The sequence below is a fragment of the Mirounga angustirostris genome, unplaced genomic scaffold, assembly GCF_029215605.1.
Source record: "Mirounga angustirostris isolate CCGP_5_RB_7025 unplaced genomic scaffold, mMirAng1.0.hap1 SCAF_2, whole genome shotgun sequence".
Classification (NCBI taxonomy): domain Eukaryota; kingdom Metazoa; phylum Chordata; class Mammalia; order Carnivora; family Phocidae; genus Mirounga; species Mirounga angustirostris.
The window spans coordinates 97851362-97879064 of record NW_026991710.1 but is presented as its reverse complement, the minus strand read 5'-3'; the positions used below and the strand labels follow the sequence as shown (position 1 = coordinate 97879064).

The 27703-nt window shown below is 37.5% G+C and overlaps 1 protein-coding gene across 1 annotated transcript in view; it reads left to right on the top strand.

Annotated features, from left to right (window-relative positions):
- PRSS12 (serine protease 12) overlaps positions 1 to 27703 on the top strand; it is a 75465-nt gene that overhangs the window by 19364 nt on the left and 28398 nt on the right. The window contains exons 4-8 of the mRNA XM_045880525.3: positions 3728 to 3878; positions 14009 to 14187; positions 15970 to 16111; positions 19367 to 19563; positions 24960 to 25101. Coding sequence (XP_045736481.2) covers positions 3728 to 3878; positions 14009 to 14187; positions 15970 to 16111; positions 19367 to 19563; positions 24960 to 25101 — 811 coding nt within the window. The remainder of the gene's footprint in view (positions 1 to 3727; positions 3879 to 14008; positions 14188 to 15969; positions 16112 to 19366; positions 19564 to 24959; positions 25102 to 27703) is intronic.

Here is a 27703-nt window from a genome sequence, read left to right as displayed (position 1 = left end):
TGACATTTCTCAAGTACTGAAATAAATCAAATCTCGAAAACAATAATTATTTTTCTTTCAGGATATCTATCTATTTAAAAAAAATTCCTTCTGCTCTCTATCATCTATCCACCTGTTTGTACTCCGATTGCAAAGATAAATTTTTTTTTTTTTAAAGATTTTATTTATTTATTTGACAGAGACAGAGACAGCGAGAGCAGGAACACAAGCAGGGGGAGTGGGGGAGGGAGAAACAGGCTTCCTGCTGAGCAGGGAGCCCGATGCGGGGCTCAATCCCAGGACCCTGGGATCATGACCTGAGCCGAAGGCAGACGCTTAACCAACTGAGCCACCCAGGTGCCCTGCAAAGATAAATTTAAGGTCATTTGTAAGCATATATATAAATGTGGGAGGTCAAGATAAGATAGAAGTGAGAGAGAAGGATGAGAGAAGTTAGAATGTGAAAGGAGATAGTTCAGATCAGCGAATATTGAGTCTACTTCAAGGCACAGTGATAGACCTTTGATATATTTTTGTAGTTTGGAAACTACATTTAGTACCTTGTTAGTACTTGTTGCTTTTCCAACACTTACAAAGTAGGAGATTGTGTAGCAGTTTTTATATAGGAAGTAGTAATTTAAATGAACATGTCTGGGAGTTTTATTTATCCGTAAGTTAACCGTGAGTCAACTACCTCACTGAATTCTCTTTCAAATGATTTTTTGTGTGCTTGTTGGGAGGATGTGGGATGATGATGAAATTTTGTCTTTGAGCTTTTCTATATTTTCACAATTATATAGCCAGAAAAAGCCCACATGTTTTAAAATAAAACATGACACTAAAAAATATAAGGTAGTATGCCATACAGTTCTGGGTTACAGGTGATTTTAAATTTCCTCTTAAAAAATTTTGTTTTTCGGGGCGCCTGGGTGGCCCAGTCAGTTAAGCGTCTGCCTCAGCTCGGGTCATGATCCCAGGATCCTGGGGTTGATCTGCACGTCAGGCTCCCTGCTCAGTGGAGAGTCTGCTTCTCCCTCTCCCTCTGCAGCTCCCCCTGCTTGTGCTCTCTCTCTCTGTGTGTCAAGTAAATAAATAAAATCTTTAAGTTTTTTTTTTCTGTTTTCTCCAAGCTTACCACAGTGGTAGGGGGAGGAGAGGCAGGGGCGAATATAATAACTTAAGAAACTAATACATTTTCCCATCTTTTTTTTTTATAGTTTCCAAGCTTTTTGAAGGAAAAATAAACATAATAACGTGCAAATTTAGGTTTCTTAGCACCATTCAGCCATCAGTTAATTATAAGAAGCTAATATTCAATACTGAGAACACTTACGTTTATTAAAACTATCTTTATTCTTTTTACAAATTATAAGTACTAGTGGACTTATGTAAATAAGCTAAATTATGAAGATCAGAATATGAGTATATATAAATATTCACTAATCTGAATCTCTGCTGCAAAATTCAAGTGTGATATTTGAATATAAATATGAATATCCCAATACCATTTACCGACAGCTGCTTACACTGTGGGGGAATTAGAAGCATATTTCATGTGGATAAATAATTAGCATTTGGCAAAAGCTGCAGTTAAATTTCTGAATAGGGGCCCAGCCTGTTCTGAAACTTGTACCATATTACATCCTTTATTCCGGAAAAATTACACTGTCTTACTATTTCCCGAACACATTCAACTTTGTGCTTCTATACATTTGCTCATACTGTTCATTTTGCCTGAACTGCACTTACCCCATCTCTGAGTTCTGCAATCCCATCCATCCACCTTGGCCCTCTTCAGATACCAGCTTCTTCAGAAGAGGTTCCCAGACTACCCCCAATGGTAAGCAAGCTCCCTTGCTTCTGCACCCCTGCAGGGTCTTGATGATTTCTTCTCTGTGCTCGTTTTGACCATGTCCTAGGTAGCAAACCGCTTGAGGATAGGGTCTGTCTAGTGCTCCTTTGAATGCCCCTGCAGGTGCCTAGTATCTGTCAAACAGAATCGAGTGAATGAATATTGCTAAGTGTTTTTTCTTGTGTGGGATGTTCTTTTTTTTTTTTTTTTTTAAGATTTTATTTATTTATTTGACAGGGAGAGACACAGCGAGAGAGGGAACACAGGCAGGGGGAGTGAAAGACGGAGAAGCAGGCTTCCCACTGGGCGCAGGGAGCCCGATGCGGGGCTTGATCCCAGGACCCTGGGATCATGACCTGAGCCGAAGGCAGACACTTAACGACTGAGCCACCCAGGCGCCCCTGGGATGTTCTTTCTAGGCTTTAGCTATCACTTATCACTCCAGTCAGTCAACAAATACCTATTACGTGCCTTCTGTATGCTGGGTACCTGAGATAAACAGGTGAAAGAGAAAGGCACGTCCTCTGTCTCGAGTTCCAGCTATTAGGAGGCAGACAATCTACGCGAAAACCAATAAATCAATGACCGTTTTAGACAAAGTAAATACTCAGAAGGCAACGTAGTAGAAAGTACCTTTGGGTGCTGCATTAGCTAAGGAGGCCAGGGCAGGCCTCCTAAACAAAGGACAATTCAGAGTTGAGAACTGAATGATGAGAGCGACACAGCCAGGGGAAGATCTGTGGGAACATTTTTTTAAGCAGAAGGAACAGGAAGCATTCAAACCCTAAGGTGGGAACGGTGGGAACGAACCTTGAGTGTTTTAGGGACAGAAGGAAGAGGGCGTTGTAGGTATAGCCCGGTGAAGGAGGCCAGGGCTAGAGAGGGATGTTCAGGACACTGATAAGAATCAGATCAGAGCATTGTGGACCGTAATAAGGAATTCGCTATGCGAAGCCTTTGGTAGTTCGTAGACTCTTTTTTTTTTTTTTTTTTTTTAAGATTTTATTTATTTATTTGACAGAGAGACAGCGAGAGAGAGGGAACACAAGCAGGGGGAGGGGGAGAGGGAGAAGCAGGCTTCCCACTGAGCAGGGAGCCCGATGCGGGGCTCGATCCCAGGACCCTGGGACCATGACCTGAGCCGAAGGCAGACGCTTAACGACTGAGCCACCCAGGCGCCCCAGTAGTTCATAGAAAATGAATACAAACCAATTCATATCCAAATGAATTCTCCATCTTGTTTTTTGTAGGTACTGGCCATGATGTTCACTACCTTGTTATAATGAGTTAGATGTTAACTTGGTATCTACAAATACAAAAATATTTCTGTACTGAAGACAAGTACGTTACAGACATAAGTGCCATTCTTAAGAATTACATGTTGGCAATGCTCAAGTTACTGTACATAAAAAAAATTAGTGTCACCACATAATGCCATAAAATTAAATGTGTTTCCAGTAAACTATAGTTTTGAGTGTGTCTTTTCTGGTTTCTGAGGTTGTTGGAGGAAAAGTGAATTTAGACTACTTCCTCTTAAGAGCTATTTGTATGAGTGTAATTCAATTTGGAGTATTTTTTAAAATAATTTTTATTAATTTTTTTTTATTATTATTCAGTAAACTCTACCCCCAGCATGAGGCTGTAACTACTCACAACCCTGAGATCAAGAGTTGCCTGCTCTACTGACTGAGCCAGCCGGGCACCCCCAATTTGGAGTATTTTAGTTGGTCAAGAATACCATAATACATATTAGATGTGTGTGTATGTCCAAATCCCTGAAGTGGCTTAATAAATATGACTTAATTACTGAGAATGGCAAATAAATAGAATATATCTAATCTCATCGGTCAATGCAAATGTTTAGGTATAATTTGTTTCTAATTTCACATGGCACAGGCCCGGCGTTCCCTGTCATACGCCTCGTGGGTGGGAGAAGTGCGTGGGAAGGCCGAGTGGAAATCTACCATGCTGGTCAGTGGGGGACTGTCTGTGATGACCAGTGGGATGAAGCGGATGCAGAAGTGATCTGCAGGCAGCTGGGCCTGAGGTTTGTTTTTATTCTCATTTTGTTTAAGTTGTGGAATCCATTCTTTCCATACCCAGAGGTAGGCGCCTGCGTGTTTAAATTGTACATTTCCTCAAACAAATAGAAAAAGTCACCTTGCGATCTTTGTACTAGGCTGTAGGCTCCCTGAAGAGAATTTATATGTACCTATAGGTCTAACCTGTTTATGTCTGAATTCGGTTGATTTTATATGCCTGAGAATCTCAGCCTTTTACTCCTTTTCATTAATCGTATTTACATTACCCCAGGTAATGACCGGTACTGTCAGTAGCTGAGACTTACTGAAGTCATCTGCTGAAACTCCTTGTTAGGCTTTAATTGAAGTTCGGCTTATCTCCCCAAGTATGATCTCAACTTTTGACTTTGCTTTCTTATTTTTTAGGTATGTGCTTAGAACAGAGGATGTTTATTAATGTGCAAAGGAAATAATCCCCACGTAGGATGTGGAAATGAAGCGTGTGTAATAAAAACAGCAGTATGATAATCAACATTCCATGTTGCTTGAGTTGTGATTATTCTGGAATAGTATGTTGTGATTTTGGATTTTTAATCCCTTTGTTTAGTGATTCTGAATATTGGTATAACAAGCCTAAAAGTTTCTCTAGAATTATATTAGGGGATTGGGGCGCCTGGCTGGCTTAGTCAGTTGAGCGTCCAACTCCTGATTTGGCTCAGGTCATGATCTCAGGGTCGTGAGATGGAGCCCCTCAATGGGCTCTGTGCTCAGTGTGGAGTCTGCTTGAGATTCCCTCTCCCTCTGCCCCACCCCCTGTCCCCCCACACTCTCTAAAATAAGTAAATAAATCTTAACAAAATAAAATAAAATTAGGGGATCTTTTCAAAGTTGATATTTTACTTTAAATTTGTAAATTTCTTCATTTAGAGCTTTGCAAGTGGTGATGGGGAGGCCTCTTTAGATCAAAGGTTTTCTGTTCATGTATCACTTTCTTTTCAGTTAAGCATAATCCTTGACACTGGAGCATGATTTTTGAACCTTAAACCATTTTTACTCATTTGTTTTGCAACTGTTTTTGCAACTGACCCCCCCCTTTTTCAAAACTCTATACTGAAGCAATTTAAAGTAAAATACTGACATTTATCATTTTATCTCTAAATACTTCAGTACGTATCTCTTAAAAATAAGAACATGGTGCTACATGGCCAAATTAACATTATCACAACTAATATAATTGATAATCATTCTTTTTTTTTTTTAGAGAGAGAGAGTGTTTGTGAGCGGTGGGGGAGGGGCAGAGGGAGAGAGAGAGAATCTTTTTTTTTTTTTTTTTAAAGATTTTATTTATTTATTCATGAGAGACAGAGAGAGAGAAGCAGAGGGAGAAGCAGGCTTCCCGCCGAGCAGGGAGCCCGATGCGGGACTCGATCCCAGGACCCTGGGATCATGACCTGAGCCGAAGGCAGACGCTTAACCATCTGAGCCACCCAGGCACCCCAAGAGAGAGAGAATCTTAAGCAGACTTCACACCCAGCATGGAGTCCTACTTGGAGCTGGATCTCACGACCTTGAGATCATGACCTGAGCTGAAATCAGATGCTTAACTGACTGAGCCACCTAGGTGCCCCATTGGTAATCATTCTTAACGTTTTCTAATATCCCATCACATTCAATTTCCCGTAGTGGCCCCCACAGTGTTCTTGACAGATGGATTGTCTTAAGCAGAATTTAGTCCAGGATCATACAGTGCATCTGGATGTTGTGTACCTGAAGTCTCTTTGAATCTAGAACAGCCTCTTGTTATTCATGACACTGACTTGTGGAAGAGACAGAACGGTTGTTCTGGAGAATGTCCTTTCCTCCTGGATTTGTCTCATTTCTTCCTACTGGTGTCATTTTATTTACTCCTCTGGCTCTTGTGATTCCTGAAACTGGAGTCTAGATCCGAAGCTTGATTAGATCAAAGCAGATATTTTGGCCAGGATTTATCACAGGTGATGTGTCTTGGGGTCTTCCCATTGCTGAGGCCAAGCTTGAGCACTGGGTTGCGGGGGCATTGGCCTGATCCTTCACTGTCAAGTTACATTTCCCCTGTAACTGATTCTGGGACCTAATTGCTATTTCAGAGTTCATGTGTAGGACAGGACCGGCATGGCAAATCCTGTGTCTCTGGAGCTTATAATTATCAGTGGTGTGAAGTTTACTGGTATGATCATTTTCTTTGGGTGGGTTAGAAATAAGGCCAACCAGTTCTTGTTGAGAAAATTGTTATTAAACATTAATTTTGAGACTACATTTTCAAAATGTTCTGAGGGGGTATCAATTTCAATACCAATTTCCCTCAAATTTCCAGGTGTTGGTTATGGATTCAACACAGCATAAAATTATCATCATGTGCCCTGTACGCAAAACAACCTGGATTTGAGTCCCACTTCTGGAGATGAGAAAAGTTAGATCCCCTCATCTGTAACATATTTCTTGACCTACAGGGACTGTTGTCTAACAGCACAGTTAGCTGTTAGCACACATAATATGTATATAATACACATTGGCTATCGAGGTCAGTCAAATTAGGGACTGTTATAGTTGAAAGATGTTATTAACAATCAAAGTAAACCGAGTATTTGGTGGTAGATTATCCAATACTATTTCTCTATCCAGGAGTTCTATTTAGTTAGCCGTATCTATGAATTTCATATTTTTTGAAACATTCTAGTGTGTGTATATGTATATTTACCAGGTTACCAATTACATGGTGCTAATTGATTTTCAAGTTAGTTACTAAGAAACCTATGTCTTTGCCAAAAATATTAAGAACTTTAAGGGCAGAGTAATAGCATATTTAACATTGCTAGCTGCAGTATGGATTACTCTAAATTTAAGCTATAAGGCATTTTTTTATTATTAATATATTTCTGTGGGGAAAAGGCAGGTTTTGTTGCATAGAAAAATGCATAGAAAACTTAGAGTATTGGGGTACCTGGGTGGCTCAGTCGGTTAAGCGGCTGCCTTCAGCTCAGGTCATGATCCCAGGGTCCTGGATCCCTGAGTCCGTGTCGGGCTCCCTGCTCAGCGAGGAGCCTGTTTCTCCCTCTCCCTCTGCCTGTTGCTCCCCCTGTTTGTGCTTTCTCTCTCCCTCTCTCTCCGTCAAATAAATAGATAAAATCTTTAAAAAAAAAAAAGAAAATTTAGAGTATCATAGAGATACACCATGAATATTGATTGTATTTATAGTTACAGAAGCGATTCTAAAAATTTATGTTGTAATGTAGAATTCTTTCTTGAGAGCCAAAGATTTCTTTCACTTAAATAAACAGTTCTAAAACAAAGACCATGTTGACAAACAATAGTCTATTACGTAGAAAGGATACAGAGATGGAATCACCAGGAAGATTATATTGATGTTGGACACATGCGAGGGCCAAGTGTTTCCATCTTTCTCGAGCATTAATTTATTGCCATCTTTTGTACGAGGAGATTCATGTTTGGAAAAGTAATTGAAAGGAAACATATCTCCAGATATACAAGGCAGCAAAAACCTCCACGAACCTGGGCAACAACCGATGATTCAGCTTGGTAGACATTTGTTTTTATTGTAAGCACACTGATGCTCTGAGCTGATAGTGTTTGGTTTTGCCTTTCTTTCATTTGATCTTACAATTATCTCCTAAGTTCGCATTGAAGCAATATTCTGCAACTGCTCCTCCTTTACAATTTGTTTGCTTATTTAGTGCCACGGCACTTTCAGATGAAATAGCTTTTAATGGCACATGTTTGATAACAGCATAATTGTTGCTTGTCTCAATTTATGATTTTTTCCTTAAGCAAATGTCATCTCCATCTTATTTGTTTGTTGAATTCCCAAAGGGAAACTACATCATGCCTCCCTGGAGTGGCGGCTACAATTTCTTCGGGAGACGCTGTCTTGTTGGCTTTCATTTTTCAATGGTGTCTGTAGAGTTTGGGAGCTGGCAAGCTTCCTACACACAAAAGAAATCACTGTACTTTTGATACTCAAATTTGAGTAACCCACAACTTGGAGAAAGATTAGGAACAGGAAAGGAGGCAGCCAGATGTTAGGAAATTGTCTTGAGAACGTGTGTGTACACAGCGAAGTTTCAGGTGAAGACGTTTGTTTTTATTTATTTTTATTTACTTAAATTCAATTAGCCAACATATAGAACATCACTAGTTTCAGATGTAGAGTTCAGTGAATCATCAGTTTCATAGAACACCCAGTGCTCATCACAACACGTGCCCTCTTTAATACCCATCACCCAGTTACCCCATTCCCCCACCCTCCTCCCCTCCAGCAACCCTCAGTTTGTTTCCTACAGTTAAGAGTCTCATGGTTTGTCTCCCTCTCTGATTTCTTCCCATTCCGTTTTTCCCTCCCTTCCCCTATGATCCTCTAGGCTGTTTCTTATATTCCTCATATGAGTGAAACCATATGATATTTGTCTTTCTCTGATTGACTTATTTCACTCAGCATAATACCCTCCAGTTCCACCCATGTTGATGTAAATGGTAAGATTTCATCCTTTCTGATGGCTGAGTAGTATTCCATTGTACATATTCCACTGTATATGTATACCACATCTTCTTTATTCATCCATCTGTCGATGGACATCTGGGCTCTTTGCACAGTTTGGCTATTGTGGACATTGCTGCTATAAACATTGGGGTGCAGGTACCCCTTCGGATCACTACGTTTGTATCTTTGGGGTAAATCCCTAGTAGTACAATTGCTGGGTCATAGGGTAGTTCTATTTTTAGCTTCTTGAGGAACCTCCATACTGTTTTCCAGAGTGGCTGCACCAGCTTGCATTCCAGGTGGAGTTCCTTTTGTGCAGTTAAAGTGAAAACATTTCCCATGTCTTTCAGGACTCTTAAAAGCATAGTTTAGAACTATGACATCATATTTTATTGTGTGGATATGCCATAATTTACATAGGAATTTAAAAATTGTGAACACATCTTTCTTAGTTTTTTTTTTGGCTATAAAATTATCATACAAAACCATTTTATTGAGTATTCAGAATAAAAATCTGGTACAAATTGCTTTTAAAAAGTACTTCTTTGCTTTTTTATTTTACTGTTCATTAATTTTTTTGTATTTTATAGATTTTACCATAAAGACAACCTGGAGACCTTGTGTGACAGAAGAGGAAATTAGGCCCTCTAAGATTACCCAAAGCCCTAAAGTCATACTGTTAAGTGAGAACCAAAATCCTTTTTTTTTTTTTTTTAAAAGTAGGAGCCCAGTGAGGGGCTTGAACTCACAATCCTGAGATCAAGACCTGATCTGAGATCAAGATGAGATCAAGAGTCGGATGCTTAACTGACTGAGCCACCTAGGCGCCCCAAGAACCAGAATCTTGAGATTTATGGTTCCCAGTGTAGAATTTTTTTCTTTCATGTCATACTATTTGCAAAATAGCCAGGTGTTAATAAGAATAAATACAAATATAGGACTGAAAGAAATAGAGAATTCAAGAGATAAAAGTTCATTGTAGGGAGAAAATGCTGATAGACTGTATTTGAGGTGCCATAGGTACCCCACTGAAAATGCCCCAGGAGGCTGTAAGATAGCAAAGTGTTTCAGAGTCAGCTCTGTAGCCAGACAAGCTTCACCAGCAGTGGTGGTGTAATGCTGGGCAAATTACCTAACTTCTGGGCCTCAGTTTCCTCTTCTGTAAATTGGGGATCATAATATTGGGTTGTAGGGAGGATTAAATGAGTTAATACACATAAACCTGGTAGACCAGTGCCTGGCCTTTAGTTTGTAAATTTTTAACCTAAATATTGTACAAAAAAAATGATACTAATCTTTTAAGTCTCTAAAAATGTGTTAGCTAAGAATGCATTCTTACTGTGTTGACTGTTGTAACATTCAGCATCTTATATGTTCAGTGGCCATCGATATTTCTTCTGTGAATAGCCTCATCTTCTCCATGCCCCTATTTTTTTTAATGTTTGTTGTTTTGTCTCTCATTATAATGTAATTATAACATTATTATTATTAATTTCTAAGAGTTTTTTCTTCTTTGATTGCTGTTACGTATTACAAATATTTCTTCCTGCCTGTTGGTTTGCCTTTTGACTCTGATTATGGTGTATTTTGCTATACAGTAGTTTAAATTTATATGTGGTTAAATTAAACTTTTTCAGTTTTTCTGACTTCTGGGTTTCTTATCCTACTCAGGAAATCCTCTTTGTCCCAAGGTGGTGTTATCCTTATACTATGTTCTTTATTTTATTCCAATACTTCTTAGCCCTCCTTTCTTCCCATCCTCACCCTTCCTTCCTTCCTTCCTTCCTTCCTTCCTTCCTTCCTTCCTTCCTTCCTTCCTTCCTTCCTTCTCTCTCTCTCCCTCTCTCTCCTTCTCTCCTTCTTTCTTTCTCTTTCTTTCTTTCTTTCTTTCTTTCTTTCTTTCTTTCTTTCTTTCTCTCTCTCTCTCTCTCTCTCTTCTTTCTTTCTTTCTTTCCTTCTTTTCCTTCCTTCCTTCCTTTCTCTTTCTTTCTTTCTCTCTTTCTTTCTTTCTTCCTTTCAATATTTAGATCTTTAAACCATCTGGAATTTCCTTTTTGTTTCTGTTATGAGTTAGGGATCAAATTTTATCTTCTTCTGTATTCCTTATACAACCTAATTCTGGCTCAGTGAATTGTACCCACTGAAATGTTCTTACGTAGGGTCTTTTTCTTTCCTGGCATTTATCCCAGGGCAAAGATCCAAGAAGGCTGTTAATTGGCCTTCCTCCAAAGCTTTCCTTCCTGGCTTCTCCATGACCTGCATCAGTCACCCTGTCTCCCCCTTATCTGTTCTGCAACTTTCAGTGTTCTCTAAATCAGCTTCCATATTTGCTTTCATGAATCTCTTTCCTTTAGAGCAAGGGTCACCAAACTTTTTCTGTGAAGGGCCAGATAGTAAGTACTTTGGACTTTGCAACTACTCAGCTGTGCCTTTGTGGTGCAAAAGCAGCCACAGACACTAAGTTGGAATAAGTGAGGCTTTGTTCCAGTCAAACCTTATTTCTGGACAGTGAAATTTGAATTTCATAGGATTTTCCCATGTCAAAAATTACATTCTTGATTTGATTTCTTTTCCCTACCATTTATAAAATGTAAAAGCCCCTCGTAGCGCATGGACCATATAAAAACAGGTGGTGTGCTGAATTTATCCCTTGGGCTGTAGTTCGCTGATCTCTGCTCAGGAGCCGCCAGCAAAGGCTTCTTTGCTCCCATCCTGGATTCTCCCTTTTCACAAAGATGCAGCAGGTCTCAGGAACGCAACTCCAAGCGCTTCCCTTCTTGTTTGAACCAAACTCAGTAAAATAGCACAGTACAGTTCAGTTATTCAGGCTTCCAAATTCTGGGACTAAGTCACAATCGGTATGTGACTTGAAAGTTTTATTTCCAGTGGGTATCACACTGTTCCCCTGTTCAGTTTAGTCTGAATGTTGTATGAAAATACTGTCTTTTGGAAGGGGTATTTATTCTACTAGGGGCAACTTAAAACAGGATAATTTAGTCACAGCCTTATAGACTACCATTGCAAGATCATTTTGGTATAGAATATATTTTTCTGGGAGCATATATGCTGTCTTTAGAAAAACATTGTTTTGGCTATTACAATTGTTTTTGATAAAATGCCTATGTGCACTAAAACGCTTGAAATTGTTGGCCTCTGAGGATCTATGTCCCTACCACAGGAATACCAAGTTGAGTGATGTAAGTCATAGAGTAATGATCTTTTGGGCCATCATCTTGTAATCCTTAATAAAAAACAATACAGATTTGTCTGGTATCTTATAAGCTACGAATTACTCCCATAAGTATATTCTTTTAAAAACGATTTTAAAATAAATAAATGAGTAAAACACATTTACAACCTTAAATCCAGAAAATGTTGAGATTTTTCACTGATTCTCCCTTTCCCACCATTCCCCTGACTTGGGGAGCGGGGAGAACAAAAACTGTGTTGTTTAAATGAAATACCAAATGGTTTTTAGATCAATTGCTTAGCAGTGAAAAATATGCTGTTCATCAGCTATGAGGGGGAAGCTCTTGATAGTGCCAGGAGGGAAAGGGGACCAACGTTTATTGAGTTCTTACTTTGCATCAGTTTAATTCTTATAACCCTGCAAGGGAGTGGTTATCATCCCTTTGCTCAAAAGAAGCATTTTATGCCTGGAATGTTTTTGTAACTTCCCCAGGGCAGTTTCACTTGTTAAAGACAGAGCCCAGATTTGAGCCCGAGGGTCTGTTTCCACATCTACTGTTCTTCCTCAAAGATTCTGCTTGGAAAGAATAAGCTTTTTGACATGGACAGTAATATATGAATACTTATATATGTCCATTACACTCTTCTGTGGGGACACAGATACACATTGAAACAACTGGAAACTTCATTTAAAAAATCCTATTAATTGAGCATTGATTCCCTCTTTCTGGAAGAGTAGAAATGGCTTTTTGTTCTGTCATGTTTCCCCTAGTAAAACAAATTCACTCACAAAATTATTTGATAATATCATCTGTGTTAGGATATTTTTTTCTTTCACATTTGTCTGATTAGCACTAGATATTAATCCTTAATATTTGTTGGGGCAGACTTTTCAGAGTTCCCTGTATGACAGATATCAGATAGTGATTCAAGTGTGAGGATTCTGAATTTAAAAATTGTAACTCCAACAAAATATCTTGCATAAGCTACCGTCTTTTTCTTTTCCTCCCTGCTTCACACCTCCTCCTATAAACATTCCTTTATCCTTCCTCTTGCAAACTCTGAATTTTAAACAGAAAATGGGTCAGGTGATAATGGAACAAGTATTTGCTTTAATGGTTAAAGGGTTTAACTTTCAAATGTTTTGGGATTTGTTTTAGACATGTGTTCTCTTAAAAGAAACTTCTATAGTATCTAGTAAAATTAGTCAAACAAGTTCTTCTTTAACCAGGAAGTTGATTATCCAAGACTTGGCCATTGCTGGAGTACTATAATCATTTAGCAAACTCTTTTTTCCCTTCGATATATTTTGGTTGTAAATTCTCAAGGTAGTTATAAAGTTATGAGAAAAAGGCAACTAAAATAATGGGGAATATTATTGAATATTGAATGGGGAGCATCATTGTAAAACAAACCAAAAATATGAATGTTCTACTCTAAAAATTAAAAGGCTAAAAGGGGTTGACATGGCAATTTCTGAAGTTATTAATTATTTTGACAGTCAATTGTGATCTTCTTCACTGAAATCTGGGGTTCTAGAATGTGGGATCACTTTGAATTGTGGGAGAAGTAAATTTAGTACACATAAATTTGAGTGGAGAGATGTTTTAGTTAGAAATATGTTTGGCTCTGAGTGACAGAGAACTGGAAGTAACAGTGGCTTAAATAAGATGAGAGTTTATTTGTCTCTCAAGAGACCAGAGATAGCCAGCTCCAGGCTAGTCTAGTGGTTCCACAATCATCAGGCCCCAGGCTTTTTCTTGCTTGTAGTTCTCTCATTCTTAGTGTGGCACCTCATGGACTAGTATAGCTTCTCAAGCTCTGGGCATCACCTCTGCCTTGCAGTCAACAGGCAGGAGGATGTGGGACAAGGATACATCCTGGAAGTGATACACGACAACACTTCTACCTAAATATCTGTGTTCAAAACTTAGTCATCTCAAATGGGTACAGAGTTTCAGTTCAGGATGACTAGAGTTCTGGAGATGGTTGGTGGTGATAGTTGCACAATAATGAGGAGGTACTTAGTGCCCCTGAACTGTACACTTAAAAATGGTTAAAATGGTAAGTTTTATGTAATGTATATTTTAAAACAAACAAACCTAGTCATCTGGAAGGAGAAGAGGCTGGGAAACGGGGTCTTTACTCAGGATAGCCATTGCCCTCCTAAAAATCGGAGGTTCTGTTGCTAACGAAGAAAAGGAGAGTGAGTATGGGGGAGTAACTTGCAGTCTAAAACTAAATTTGTGATGGCCAAAAATAGAAAGAGCAACAAACAAAGGAACAAGAAAGGAGTACAGCAAGTCATGTATGACCTGTGGAGTGAATTGGTCAGGGGAAGTATGGATTAATCATAGTTATACATTTCCTGGGGCAAAATAAATTGTCAGATGAATTTTTGGTGTCTAATCCAGAATTCTTATCTTTGTTCAGTGGCATTGCCAAAGCATGGAATCAGGCGTATTTTGGGGAAGGCTCTGGGGCAATAATGTTGGATGAGGTACGCTGCACTGGGAATGAGCTTTCTATTGAGCAATGTCCAAAGAGTTCCTGGGGAGAGCATAACTGTGACCATAAAGAAGATGCTGGAGTGTCCTGTACCCCTCTAACAGGTAGGAGTTTCACCCCATTTATCTACCAACCCTTGCCCCCAGCACCATCTGGCCTTACCTTCTCTTCTCCTCAATTTAGATAATATAACTAAATGAGCATGCCAGTAAATCCTACTAAACTAAAACAAACTAAAAACAAAACAACTCACGAAAAACAAAAACCAAACAACTGACACAAATTGTATATCAACATGGTATGTCCTTGTTCATAAATATTTCTGAATTTTTCACTTTTTTTATAACATATAAAAAAATGTTAAAACATATAAATATGTTTTAGAACATATAATTTTTTGTAATATATAGTGCCCAATAATCAAAATCAGTGTGCAATGATAAATTTCACATTATTAGGTATATACTTAAGTCCATTTATTTATTGACCTGCCTTGACTCTCAGAATGTGTTTATAGCTAGTGAAACTGTATTGATGGGATTGTTGGTTAAAGCACACCAGTAAAGGAGCCAAGTTAACTTGGCTGTGCTCAATTCTCTGACTATTCCAAATTGTAGCACACTTGTCTGGATGTGTCTCATATGTTATAAGAAGGGCATGTCTGATACAAATGAGTGTGTGTGTATGTTTTGTGGGAAGAAGAGGCAAAAGGACAGACGAGAAGTCAGGTCATTACAAACGCATTGTTTCTATGGCAAAAAGAACTTAAAGAAAAAAGTTCGGGTTTTAATCTCTCTTGAAAAAACCAAAATAAAAACTTCAGAGGGCCCATGAAATGCTGAAGTTATACCTTTTTATTTACATAGTTCTATACATGATGTTGTTTTTATTTATTAGCAGAATAACACGTTTATGTACGATAGAAATATAAAACTTATGCCAGATTTTAAACCAGAGCACATCATCTTCTTGGGTCTCCATTTCCTCCTCTTTCACATGAGTAAAGTCTTGTAGTGTTACTGTGACGGTCAGATGAGGTAAAATGTGTACCAGTGTTTTGCAGACTATAAAGTGTTACATTAAGAAGTGATTGTGTTGCTAAGAGACCATTTACTTTAAAGATCCCAGAGAATCATGAAAGTAAGACCTTTACTCAGGATTATTTATATGTTTCATTTGGGGATGTTTGTATTATTTTGCATGGGAAAGGCTTTTAAATCCACTTGTTGAGGGATAAATTTATTGTATATCTGCTTAGAAGCTCTTAACAGGGTTCTATGGGAATTAATTATTCATTGAACTCATAAGCTTCAAATTCAGATCTGTATTATCAATAAAAGAACAAAAGCGAGACATGTACTCTAGCTTTTATAATTTATGAATGCCTAAGTAATAATAAGTGCATTGACATGATAGGTCACACTTTAACCAGAATAGCTTTTTCTGTCTTCATATTTCAGTATTTTTTCATTTGCAGTTAAAATTTTGAACTATTTCCAAGTTACTGTTTTCTTATTTTTTAAATGTAAATGACTAGTATTTCTCATACTTACCAAGATTGAAGCTACAAGAAATCTCCCAAATATTTGTTTAATCTGGAGAAATCTAAATAACTACTTTGGAATTATATCAGAATATATTTTTCTACTCAGGAAATAGGAGCACAAATAAGAAGAAAATAATATTTTGTTAGGACAGATATGTGTTATGTCATACTTCAGAAACAATCCAATGACCTCGGATCATTGAGCACCGTCCCAAAATAAGTTTAACAAAAAGCCTAGAGAGAGACCTGAAGGGGTGATAATTCTAGTGAAGTTAAAATGTTGTTCTCCCTGTTTTTGATCATTGATTTGCTTAGTCCCTGTGTCTCCTTCTTACCACAGATGGGGTCATCAGACTTGGAGGTGGTAAAGGCAGCCACGAGGGCCACCTGGAGGTGTATTACCGGGGACAGTGGGGGACTGTCTGTGATGATGGCTGGACTGAGCTGAATACATATGTGGTTTGCCGACAGCTGGGATATAAGTAAGGCCCATTGATATGAGGAAGCTAAATGGCAAATTATATTTTTAAAATTCTCCTTTTGTAACCCTTACTTGTAATATCTATAATACTAACAATACATGTTCTCTGTCATCTGTCTACCTCTGTCTACCTACCTACCTATTCACCTCTCTATATATGGAAGAACAAAAAAACCCCAATTAAAAAAATATGTTCTATGATGATGAATAACCGTATCTTGTTATTTATCTCATTACCTTTCCTGTCACCACCTTTCTTCTTTGAGTAATTGGTTAGAGCCAGGGAATGACTTTTAAGTTTCTTTATGTCTATTCAAGTAAGACCGTATGCTTCGAATGCTCGTCTCATTCTGACGCATCACTTCTATTAGATGTTGTTAGTTCTGACATCATTGTGTCTAAAATTGCAGGGAAGTCCAGTGTCAAATGCTTTGGTATGACATTATTCCCTTTCTCAAATGTGATGATAATTATCACTTTTACTTGAGAAAAACGGCCTTCTTGTCATGAGATGACCTTTCGAACTCACCCTTGACCTGACTCGTAAAAGCTCGTATCACATTTGGGCCGTGTATTTCGTGTCACACACGTACTGCATTCCAGAGTAAAGACCTCAGTTGGTTGAAGTAACTGCAAATGATGCCTTTTAGCTACTATTTGAATGAAGCCCATGAATGCCCATTCTTTCTTGTTTTTCATATTTCTCCGTCATGTTTGAATTAATTGTCTCAAGCTTGAAAAAATTGGCAAAATTATTCCATGCTTGAGATAGAACTAATTGCAAATATGCACTAAACCTTAAAAATATACTTTCATCCAAGCTAGGTATGATCATGTTTAAACATATTTTTAAATTTGTAAAAGTAGTATAAAATATTAGAGTTTGGAAAATAAAAATTAAGAACTATCCATAATTTTCCCATTCTTAGAATACTATTATTATTATACCTTGTGTGTATAATTTAATAACAGCTCTAATAGTATGTACTTTTTCAATCCATATTTCTTACCTTTATATTACTACAGTCATAATTTTTTTTTAAAGATTTTATTTATTTATTTGACAGAGAGAGAGAGAAACACAGCAAGAGAAGGAACACAAGCAGGGGGAGTGGAAGAGGGAAAAGCAGGCTTCCTGCTGAGCAGGGAGCCTGATGCGGGGCTTGATCCCAGGACCCTGGGATCACGACCTGAACCGAAGGCAGACGCTTAATGACTGAGCCACCCAGGCGCCCCTATAGTCATAATTTTTAATGACAACATAATGTCCATTGAATGTTCATACCATAATTTACTTAATATTTAGGTTAGTTTAATTTTCCTGTTATAAACAATGATATCATGAAGATATAAATACATGTTATTGCCCAATATTTTGGATTTTCATGGGCAGTGCATTTATAATTATTGTGTCAAGGGGTGTGACATACCAGCCAAAGAGATATTAATATTTAATTAATAAGAATTACTTAATAAATGCTATTTCATCTTTCCGTGAATCTCTGTTAGGCCTGAGAACTGTATTCCGTTTTCACAGATTTAGAAAGATTCATAAATACTATTAGTTACTATATTCATATTTTTCCTTATTAATAAAAACAATGGAGTGATAGTTTTTCTCCATATTTTATTGATTTTGTTTCACAAATATATTCAGTTTTTCTTGTATATACAGAGTATCAGAACTTAATGGTTCTAAAAATGTTCTCACTAATATTTGTTAAAAGTTCTAAATGATTGTGTTAGAAGGTAGAATAGGCATGGCCCACATTTACTTTTTGGTTTACAGAGGAATTTCTAAAACAGCACCATTTTGAACTGAGGAAGGGGTGAACTCTGGGTTTCTTTTTACAAATGAAATCCCAAAGTAAAATGACCTCTTGTTATCTGTTATATAGTTGATATGGACAGAGAGTAATCAGATTGATGCATTTTGTAGAAAAATGGTGTAAGATCAAAGTGGTAGCAATATGAGGTTTAGGATAATTTTTCCTTGCTAAGATTTGATTAGTCAGCAAAATGGAAATCTTAGAATAATTAAAAGTTGCACTGTTTTAATTTATTAAAATGTTCATTTTCTTAAATAAATGTAATAAATAAGTGCCCAGGAAAGTAACTGGGAAAATTCATGCCAGAAAGAAAGATCTCTTCATATTTATACAGAAATAATAAAAACATTCAGTGAAGGAAGTGACTGATATAAAATTTTATGAGTAAGAGTTTAATTACTTAGACTCTTAGAACTGAAAGACCCCTTAAATAATTTTTAGCTCAGTGATTTCTGGAGGTTTGGGTTTTATAGAAAAAAAACAAAAAACAAAATTGGGGGAAGGATGAATGAAAGTAGAGACTGACTTAGTTACCAACTTTTTATTTTGCAGATCTTTCCTATTTCCACAATGTATATATTAATTATATTTTTTTGTAGAGCATTGTTACAAATAAAGTCAACTAGAACTCAAATATAATTTATAAAAATTTTAAAAATCAGATTTATGTAACCTTATGAAAAGCGAAGAGCATCACCATTATTCTGATTTTGGTGGGCCGAAATCCAAGTCTGATCATGGATTGGGTGTAGTGCTTGAGGAATCACTGAACTAATATACAGTTTTTATTTTGGAAGAGATGATACCATAGAAGTCTAGAGAAGCTGATGAAATCAGGTGAGCTCAGGTGGCTCTTGAGAGGCTGGTATAAGACAACTGTTCTAATTTTATGGTTCATGGTGTTATTTCCATTGTCAGGAATTCTCTCTGGTTGGTGAGTTAAATTGTAACCAAAACACAAGAATGAATGGGAAAGAAGGATTAATTATCCATTAGGTACCTGTGGAATCAATCGAAAATTGTTAAAATGATCAAAATGTGTGATGGGGTGAACACAGCTCTTAGAATTGTGTCCTTCAGAGTTTATTTATATTTTTTAGATTTATTTATTTATTTATTTGAGAGAGAGAAAGAGAGAACGAGCGGGGGGAGGGGCAGAGGGAGAGGGAGAAGCAGGCTTCCTGCTGAGTAGGGAGCTCAATGCAGGGCTGGATCCCAGACCCTGAGATCATGGCCTGAGCCGAAGGCAGACACTTAACCGACTGAGCCACCCAGGTGCCCTGGAACTGTGTCCTTCAGATAAGAGAAAGAAGAAACACTTATCCTCTGGAGTCATGATGTTTAATTAGGTTGTTTGTTTTATGATTTGTGGTTCCTTGAAACAAGAGACAGCAGTTCTATGCATGATGTTCATTTTATTGCCACAGATACGGCAAACAATCCCCTGCAAACCACTTTGAAGAAAGCACAGGGCCCATATGGTTGGATGACGTCAGCTGCTCGGGAAAGGAATCCAGTTTCGTTCAGTGTTCCCGGAGGCAGTGGGGAAGGCACGACTGCAGCCATCGGGAAGATGTTGGTATCACCTGCTACCCTGGTGGCAATGGATACAGACTATCTCTGGGTGAGGATTGGCCACAGCTTTGGAGTATCCATAATTCAATAGCCACTGCACCTCTATCCACTGGTCTGGAATGGGAAGCATTTCTCAGCTTTGGCTTTTTTTTTTAGTCAATTTTCTATAATGCTCTAAATAAATTTTTCAGTCTTTCCACCAATGTTATAAAATTTCTATTCCTCAAGTTATTGTTCTTTACATAGAAGCTTAAGTTTCTCACTAAAAATCTTTATAATCACATGTTCTGAAAGGTGGAATAAAGATGCTGCGGTGTCCATTCCTCCCCTCGTTGGTCACCTGTTCTGATTCTCATTCACCTTGAATTCTAATGACCAATTTGGGACAGGATTTTAACAAATTGCAACAAAACAATAGCTCTCTCTCCTATCCCCCATCATTTACTTCTTCTTTAGACCCGAGGCCTTGCCAGTCACTGGTCACCAGCCTTTATTGCTCTGTACTAAGATAGATCTTTCAGGTTTCTCAGTGGGTTCCTGAAAGGATTTATTGGAGTAAATAACCCATTCGTCTTTCTAAGATATCCTGTTACTCTAGAAACCCATCTGTGTCCTTTACTATTCCCCCATTCCAAATTTCGTTAGATTTGTAGTCAGATAAAAGGTAACTAGCTCATCTAACAGTCTGGAAATATTTGTGGGTAAAGGTCCTTTTGTGAGCAGAGAGCAACTACATGTCCTTGACAGACTTAACATCTGACTGTTGTTAACCTCTTAACATCTTTTGAGGATGGCAGAATAATTATGAATGAAAAATATAGAGGGAGATATTAAAAAGACTTGCCAAGACTACCATGGCGCCATTATATATCTAAACACATAGATTTTTGGTGAATAGATGTTAAAATAATCACAAGTGGTCTTTACTTTTCACCCTCAGAGTTGTATCAACCCCTTTTGTATCGTCCTATTTTGAGACTGTGAAGCTTTAATCTTCACATTATAAAATAACAAAACTTGTTGAATCCCACAGTATTAGCTGTATTGTATACTTAAGTTTATCAAAGTATATAGTTGATTCCTCATTGTACTCTAACCTGTGAGATCATGGTGACTCACTGCACTAATCTAGCATTGTACCAAGTAGAAATACAACATTTTACTCCACTCCTTACAGGTCACACTTTCAATTTTGCTTTTCATTTGTCCTCCTTTTTTGTTCCTTTCTTCTTCTGGGGGATTTCTGATCCTTCCAGGATTACGTGATGAGTGATTGTATGTAGCTGGGGGAGATAGAACCTGTTTGCTAGACATGGATACCCTTGGCCCCAGATAGCAGGTATTTGGATCATGAAGTGATCTGCTCAGGCACACTGCATCAGTACTCCAGGTGATGAAGTACTCTAAATACTATACAAAATATTATAATCTGAGTTCTCTGAAGGCCTGTGTGGTTAAATGTATGCATATGGTCAGGCAACAAATTTTTCCAGTTCCCCTGCAAATCTTTAATTCTAGGATTCTAGATATATATTTTAAAAATTTAAAAAGCTGAGGATGATAATTATTAATAAAACATGTGATCGTTTTTATAAATGTCTTTGGTCCTAATTTCCGTAATACGTCTATTAACGATTCATTTGTCTGAAGAACGTTATGTCTGAGCCAGATATACTTTTGGAATAGAATCATATTACTACTGATTCATCCAAAGAGATCATTATTACTTTCCCACTTATCAAAAAGGACTGCATATTTAAAACAGAAACTTAGAGAAGGAAATCATGGAATAGTAATATAAAAACAGCATTTTAAAAACAATTGATTTTTTACTTCTTTGGCACTGTAGTAATGAGCTGTTGGATTATTACTGTTTTCAAGTATTTGAAAGGTAACTTGTGGACCTTAACTGTAGATGTGAATTGAAGTCCTCAAAATTAATAATTGTTCAATAGGCACTTTTTATATTTGGGTGTGTGGTAAATGGAATGCTCAAAAGCAATATTCTAATTCAATAAAAGTAATTCTAGTAAGAATGCAGTTAATACCTATGTGAGTTGGGGGAAATTTGTGGGATGGTGTGTGGATTTGTCATTTTAATATTGCACTAATTGTTGTTTTTTTTTTTTTAAAGATTTTATTTATTTATTTGAGACAGAGACTGAGGCCTTTCTCCTTGTCTTATTTATTTATTTATTTTTAAGATAGCATGAGGGGGGGAGGGTCGGGAGGGTCAGAGGGAGAAGCAGACTCCCTGCTGAGCAGGGAGCCCGATGCGGGACTCGATCCAGGGACTCCAGGATCATGACCTGAGCCGAAGGCAGTCGCTTAACCAACTGAGCCACCCAGGCGCCCCTAATTGTTGTTTTTTATCTCTACACCTAACATGGGGCTCAAACTCATGAGCCCCAGATCAAGAGTTGCATGCTCTTCCGAATGAGCCAGCCAGGCGCCCCAATATTGCACCAATTGTAAATTTCAGAGTATTAAATCCTAGAGAGATTTCATTCACAGTGAGATGGTCTTTCACCCAATTTTACAGTATAAAATTTTGACTTTACCTTAAGCTAAATTTTATCTTCTAGAAAAATATTATTTTCTAGAATAATGTATTAAATCAATGTTACAGGAAAATTAAAATAAATACTGGAGGTCCAAGTTTGAAATATATAATTAAATTATGTATAATTTAAGATACTACATACCCATAGTACTATTTAGTTTTCCCAAGCATTTTATATTTAAGATTTTAGAAATAAAATGTATATTATTGCTACCATAACAAAAAGAACTTAAACAGTAAGGTGGTGTTGATAGAATATCATCCAAATTGTCATCCAATTTTCCCTTCAAGCATTGAAAATCCAACGATTTTGTAAAATGAAGGGCTGAAATTAGGTTCAGAAATACTGCATGCATTATTTATACAAAGCATGCACCTGAGGCTTTAAAAACACTTTATCATTTTTATTTTTATGGTATATGAAAAACTGCCCATAGAATGCCTAGAATGGAATGTGGAGATCTCATTCCATATGCACATGTTTTCTTAATTTTGGACCAAACATCCAAAAATGTAAAAATTAAGAGCTTTAAGAAAAGAATTTCACCTTTTTTGGGTTTTTTAGTTTGAGGATCACTTTACACCTTATTCCTTTTAAAAAAGACTCCAAACTTTCAGATACATTAATAAGAAATGTAAAGTTTCGGGCGCCTGGGTGGCTCAGTTGGTTAAGCGACTGCCTTCAGCTCAGGTCATGATCCTGGAGTCACTGGATCGAGTCCCGCATCAGGCTCCCTGCTTGGCAGGGAGTCTGCTTCTCCCTCTGACCCTCCCCCCTCTCATGTGCTCTCTCTCTCTCATTCTCTCTCTCAAATAAATAAATAAAATCTTAAAAAAAAAAAAAAGAAATGTAAAGTTCCAAGTATACTGTGTTTTGTGCCGTGGCTAAAACCCCAAGTTTTTTAGCTAACGTAAGCAGTGCATAGAGTAGGCACTCCATAAACATTTGTTGATTTTGACTTTGCTTTATTGATTCTACTATGATGCCTGTCCCACAATGTCAGTATGACAGGGACAGAAATTAAAGAGCCAACAACTCGGGCAATAACGAAGAGGGATGGAAAAGTATAAAAATGGATCAGAAGAATCAAAGTAGGACATGGCCACGTTGCTAACAGTATTTTCTGTCAGTAAACAAATGTCAATCTAGTAATTTCATATGCTGGTTTAAACAGAAATGATATTTTGTTCTTTAGCTGCTTACTTCACCTCCTTAGTTCTGCTGATTTCAGCTTGCTTCATGGTCTTCCCTAAACCCTTATCAGTAAATCTCAGGGGCCGTGAAACTGGAGACCCTTCTAGTAACTACGTAATCTGAAGGGTATTAGTTTGCTTAGGCTGCTATAACAAAGCACCACACAGTGGATGGCTTAACAACAGGTATATGTTGTCTTACATTTCTGGAGTCCAAAACCAAGGGGCCATCAGGTTTGGTTCTTTCTGAGGCTAAGAGGGAAGGCTCTGTTCTAGGCCTTTCTCCTTGTCTTATTTATTTATTTATTTTTAAGATTTTATTTATTCATTTGACAGAGAGACACAGCGAGAGAGGGAACACAAGCAGGGGGAGTGGGAGAGGGAGAAGCAGGCTTCCCGCTGAGCAGGGACCCTCACATGGGGCTCCATCCCAGGACCCTGAGATCATGGCCTGAGCCAAAGGCAGACACTTAACGACCGAGCCATCCAGGTGCCCCTCTCCTTGTCTTATAGATGGCCGGCTTCTCCCTGTGCCTCTTCACATAGTCTTCCCTCTGTGTATCTCAGTGTCCAAATTGTCCCTTTTTATAAGGACATCAGTCATAGTGGATTAGGGCCTACCCTAATGACCTCACAGTTCAACCCAGGACAGTATGCAAGGTGCAGTGCGGGCTTTCAGTTAAATAGTACCATATATATTGGTGTTGATAGAGATATGTGAAATTCTACAAATGACTTCATTTGCATAACTTAGATAAACCTCAATTTGAAAGAGATCAGTTTCTCAACTTTTTAAAAAAACAGCATGACATTTTAAAAAATTTTTATTACTTTTATTTTTTAGCTTCAGCATTTAAAAAAACTGAGGTATACTGAACATATAACATTAGTTTCAGGTGTACAACATAATGATTCAATACTTTGTATACATTGTGAAATGATCGCCACAATAAGTCTGATTAACACCCATCACCTTACATAAAATTACATACAAAAATTTTTTTTCTTGTGTTGAGAACTTTTAAGATCTACTCTCAGCAACTTTCAGATATGAAATATAGTATTATTAACTATATTCACCATACTGTACATGGCATCTCTTTGTAATCTTAGTTATTTTTATGCCTTAAGCCCTTCTTTTGGAGTAAATAGGAAGGCTGAAATGTAAATTGTCCTTGTTAGCTGCCTTCCTTTCTTTTTTTTCCCCTACACATTCAAGTTATCCATGAATGCCAAGAAATCTCAGCTTTGGAGTATAAATTTCTAGCTATCTTCAAGGATAAATGAGCAGATGTGAAACAAAAACAACTCTAAGGAAATATCTTTTACTATTTAGAAGTTAATGGTAATAAAATAAGACCATTCACAATTTTGCAGTGCTAATCATTCATTCATCATTCATTCATTCATTCATCAAACAGCTACTGCATGTCCTCTGTATGTGAGGCACTGTTCCAAGTGCTGGGCATTCATAGTTAAGCAAGTGAGTACTCTGACCCCAAGGCTTCAAAAGATATTGCAAAAGTGGATACAGTTTTTTATTAATACCTCTTTTCTCTCACTCTCTCTTGTATTACCCAGCTGATTTTATAGTTGATACAAAAATGAATTGTATTTTATAAAGTCTCTCATACTTTAAAATCAGTTTTCTGTTTTGGCTTTTCTAATACTTTCAAATCATGACTTAGGTTTTCCTATCAGACTGATGGATGGAGAAAATAAGAAGGAAGGACGAGTGGAGGTGTTCATCAATGGCCAGTGGGGAACCATTTGTGATGATGGCTGGACTGATAAGGATGCAACTGTGATCTGTCGTCAGCTTGGCTACAAGTAAGAAAAACTGAATTATTTGGGTTGGTTACTTGATGAGCATTTCTGACTTTTTAGGTTTGTTCTAATGAATTATTTCTTACCTAAAAATAATTTCTGTGAATCAATTGGAAATACTGGCAGCATGCTGGCTTGATTCCAAATTATTAAGAAATACTAAGGAGAGTCTACTTAAATTTTTCTATTTTCCCAAAAGCAATATACACTGTTACATAAGAAATACAGCTTTTGGGGCACATGGCTGGCTCAGTTGGGAGAGCATGCAACTCCTGATCTCAGGGTCCCCAATTCAAGCCCCATGCTGGGCCTAGAGCTTACTCAAAAAAAAAAAAAAAAAAAAATGGAGCTTTTATCTAATAGCAAATGGTCTAATAATTCTTAACTATTTATAATACTGCTTGTATCAGGCACAGGTGGTAATCTTTTCTCTGTGAGTTAGGTTTCAACACTGTAGCCTTTCTAAGAGACTCTGGAATTATTGAAATTGGGGTTGGTTCTCCTTATTCACAGTAGTTACACTCTCTAAAGTCACTGTATTAGCAAATACTGAGCCATCACTTCTAGAGTTAAGGTTGAACAAGGGGATGCTCTGCCTTCTTCTTTTAGCTTTCAAACTTGCAAAGAGTTGAACATTTTGGTCTGTTAGTATCTTTTTTTTTTAATTTTTCGGCTTAAAAAATTGATGATTTCACTATTTATTTATTTATTTTAAAGATTTTATTTATTTGACAGAGAGCGAGATAGCGAGAGCAGGAACACAAGCAGGGGGAGCGGGAGAGGGAGAAGCAGGCTTCCCGCCGAGCAGGGAGCCCGATGCGGGGCTCAATCCCAGAACCCTGGGATCATGACCTGAGCCGAAGGCAGACGCTTAACGACTGAGCCACCCAGGCACCCCGATGATTTCACTATTTAAATGCCAGTGACACACAGTGCTCAAGGGCTATCCAGCATTCCTGAGTGCAAGAAGGCCGTGATGTGCTTTCTGGAGAAAATAAGGTGGTAGATAGGCTTCATTGAGGCACGAGTTAATGTGGAAAAACATGGCACCAAACAGACTGGGAAAAGGACTCTTGTTTCAGTTTGAGAGCTGAAATAAATAAGCAGATTATCTTCTTGTGAGACCTCAACTGGGCAATGCACATGTTTTGAGGCTTTGACATGTCTGCAAATGACTGTGAAAACACTGTGAGTATTGATTTGTTAGCTGCAAATATATGGAACATGTTACAGTTTAGAGATTATGCAATTTAAACGAATATGCATAAATTGATGAGCTCGTAATAGTTACTAATATTGGTTTGGATTTTAAAATATATCTTTAGGGGTGCCTGAGTGGCTCAGTCGTTAAGCGTCTTCCGTCGGCTCAGGGTCCTGGGATGGAGCCCCGCGTCGGGCTCCCTGCTCTGCGGGAGGCCTGCTTCTCCCTCTGCTTGTGCTCTCTCTGACAAATAAATAAATAAAATCTTAAAAAAAAAAGTCTCTTAAGTAAATCAGTAATTTAATGTTATTATAACAAATTGGATAATCATCTTCTAGTGCACAATCTGTAATTTACCATCTAAAAATATTTACATGAGAATCATTTGGATATTTGTTCAATCTAAACATACTTAAATGTTTTTATAATTTCCCACTAGGGGAAATGGATTTCATGTAAGAACATGAGTAGATGTTTTTCCCCTAGGTCTACTTTGAATTGTTAAAAATCTTTAATAAGGTATTTGTTTGTAGAAACCAATCCAGAAAACTTTTAAGCTATCAAAAGGTTTGGGTCTTATTAATAGGAGTTCCAGAGATCTGTCCCCCAGTCAGCTATATTATATGTGAGGCTTCATCCTTGGAAATACAGAGAATCAAAGTAGCATTAGAAAGCATTTCCACAATGGGAGAAACAAAAATGAAGTAAAACCCAGGAAACATGAGTGGTAACTAATGTAGGATATGCTTAGAGTAAACAGAAAGTAAAAGGCATTATTTAATTATGTATTACATGTTACATAATATCTGACAAAGTCTAGCATAGGAGCATATTATTTTTAGAGGGCTGAGAGAGAATGTGTTGCTATCAGTTACACTTGTTAAGATAGACTAAATAACTGTGATGGAAATTCCATTCTATTTGAACTTTTTTGAATCCATTAGCATATGTTTTCAAGATGACATTGTTATTGAACTGCATATTTATTGTAGTATCCCTTAAAAGAATCTACAAAATAGTGTGTTCCTACTGAGTTATTAGAGACCTAAAATTAAGTATATCTAGTTTTTATCTTATAATTAAATTGATGCAAAGGATTTAATTTCTTGCATATTTGTGTATGACATTTAAAAGTAGAACTGTTATATCACTCTAAATTATAACCCAATGGAATATCAGTATCATAGTGACTTGATGCTCTCTGTCATCTATTTAAAAGATACAGGAGAGGTGCCTGGGTGGCTCAGTGGTTAGGCATCTGCCTTGGGCTCGGGTCATGATTCCAGGGTCCTGGGATTGAGCCCCGCACTGGGCTGCCTGCTCCGCAGGAAGCCTGCTTCTCCCTCTCCCACTCCCCCTGCTTGTGTTCCCTCTTTTGCTGTGTCTCTCTCTGTCAAATAAATA